The 825-nt window shown below is 62.8% G+C and overlaps 1 protein-coding gene across 1 annotated transcript; it reads left to right on the top strand.

Moving 5' to 3' along the window:
* Positions 1-299: 299 nt before the first annotated feature.
* Positions 300-824, top strand: Tco025E_09452 (putative cytosolic malate dehydrogenase; the record flags this gene model as incomplete). Its single annotated transcript, XM_029376271.1, has 1 exon — positions 300-824. A coding segment is annotated over one exon (525 nt), but the record flags the coding sequence as incomplete, so codon positions are not given.
* Between the last annotated feature and the right edge of the window lies 1 nt (position 825).

Below are 825 nucleotides of genomic sequence, written 5' to 3' on the forward strand. Positions count from 1 at the left end.
CAGAGAGCGGAGTTAGACGCATGTGCACATGTCAATGCATACATGTATGTGTGCACGCAGGGCCCTGCCGGCGCCGAGCTCCTCCGCGGATGGGCGCAGCTCCACCCTGTTTGTGTAGTCCCTCCTTTTCCTCCCTCCTCCCTCTTCTCGGGGGAGGGGCAGCTGGCGCGGGGAGTGGTTGAGCGCTGCGGACGTTTGCCGAGGGGAGCCCCAATGAGAAACGTTTTCCCTTCAATTTGTTGCCGTAAGTTTTTGCGCACAAAGCAAGTTTTCAAAAGCAAGTCTGCAGGCAGGTTGGGATGTTCGCGAATAAGTCATGCGTGAGGGTGGCTGTGACGGGGGCGGCCGGCCAGGCTGGGTACGCGATGCTTCCTCTCATTGCCAGCGGCCGCATGTTGGGCCCCAAGCAGCGCCTCCAGCTGAACCTGCTGGACGTGGAGCCCGTCATGAGTGTTCTCGAGGGGGTCCGTGCGGAGCTCGTTGACTGCGCCTTTCCGCTGGTGGACCGTGTTCTCGCCACGCCGGATCCGAAGGTGGCCTTCGAGCAAGCCGACTTCGCCATCATGTTCGGCTCCGTCCCGCTGAAGCCCGGCATGCTGCGGAAGGACCTCCTACGGGGCAACGCCAGGCTCATCGAAGAGCAGGGCCGCGTCTTGGGCGAGGTGGCCCACCCTGACTGTCGCGTGTGCATTGTGACCAATCCCGCCAACACAATGGCCCATGTTCTGCTGAATGCCTCGAATGGGAAGCTCAAGCCGGAGAACGTGACGGCGCTGACGCGGCTGGACCAAAACCGTGCGACGGCGCTGGTGGCGGAGCGGTCCC

The sequence above is a fragment of the Trypanosoma conorhini genome, assembly GCF_003719485.1.
Source record: "Trypanosoma conorhini strain 025E chromosome Unknown Tco_14.4_contig_01123, whole genome shotgun sequence".
Lineage (NCBI taxonomy): Eukaryota > Euglenozoa > Kinetoplastea > Trypanosomatida > Trypanosomatidae > Trypanosoma > Trypanosoma conorhini.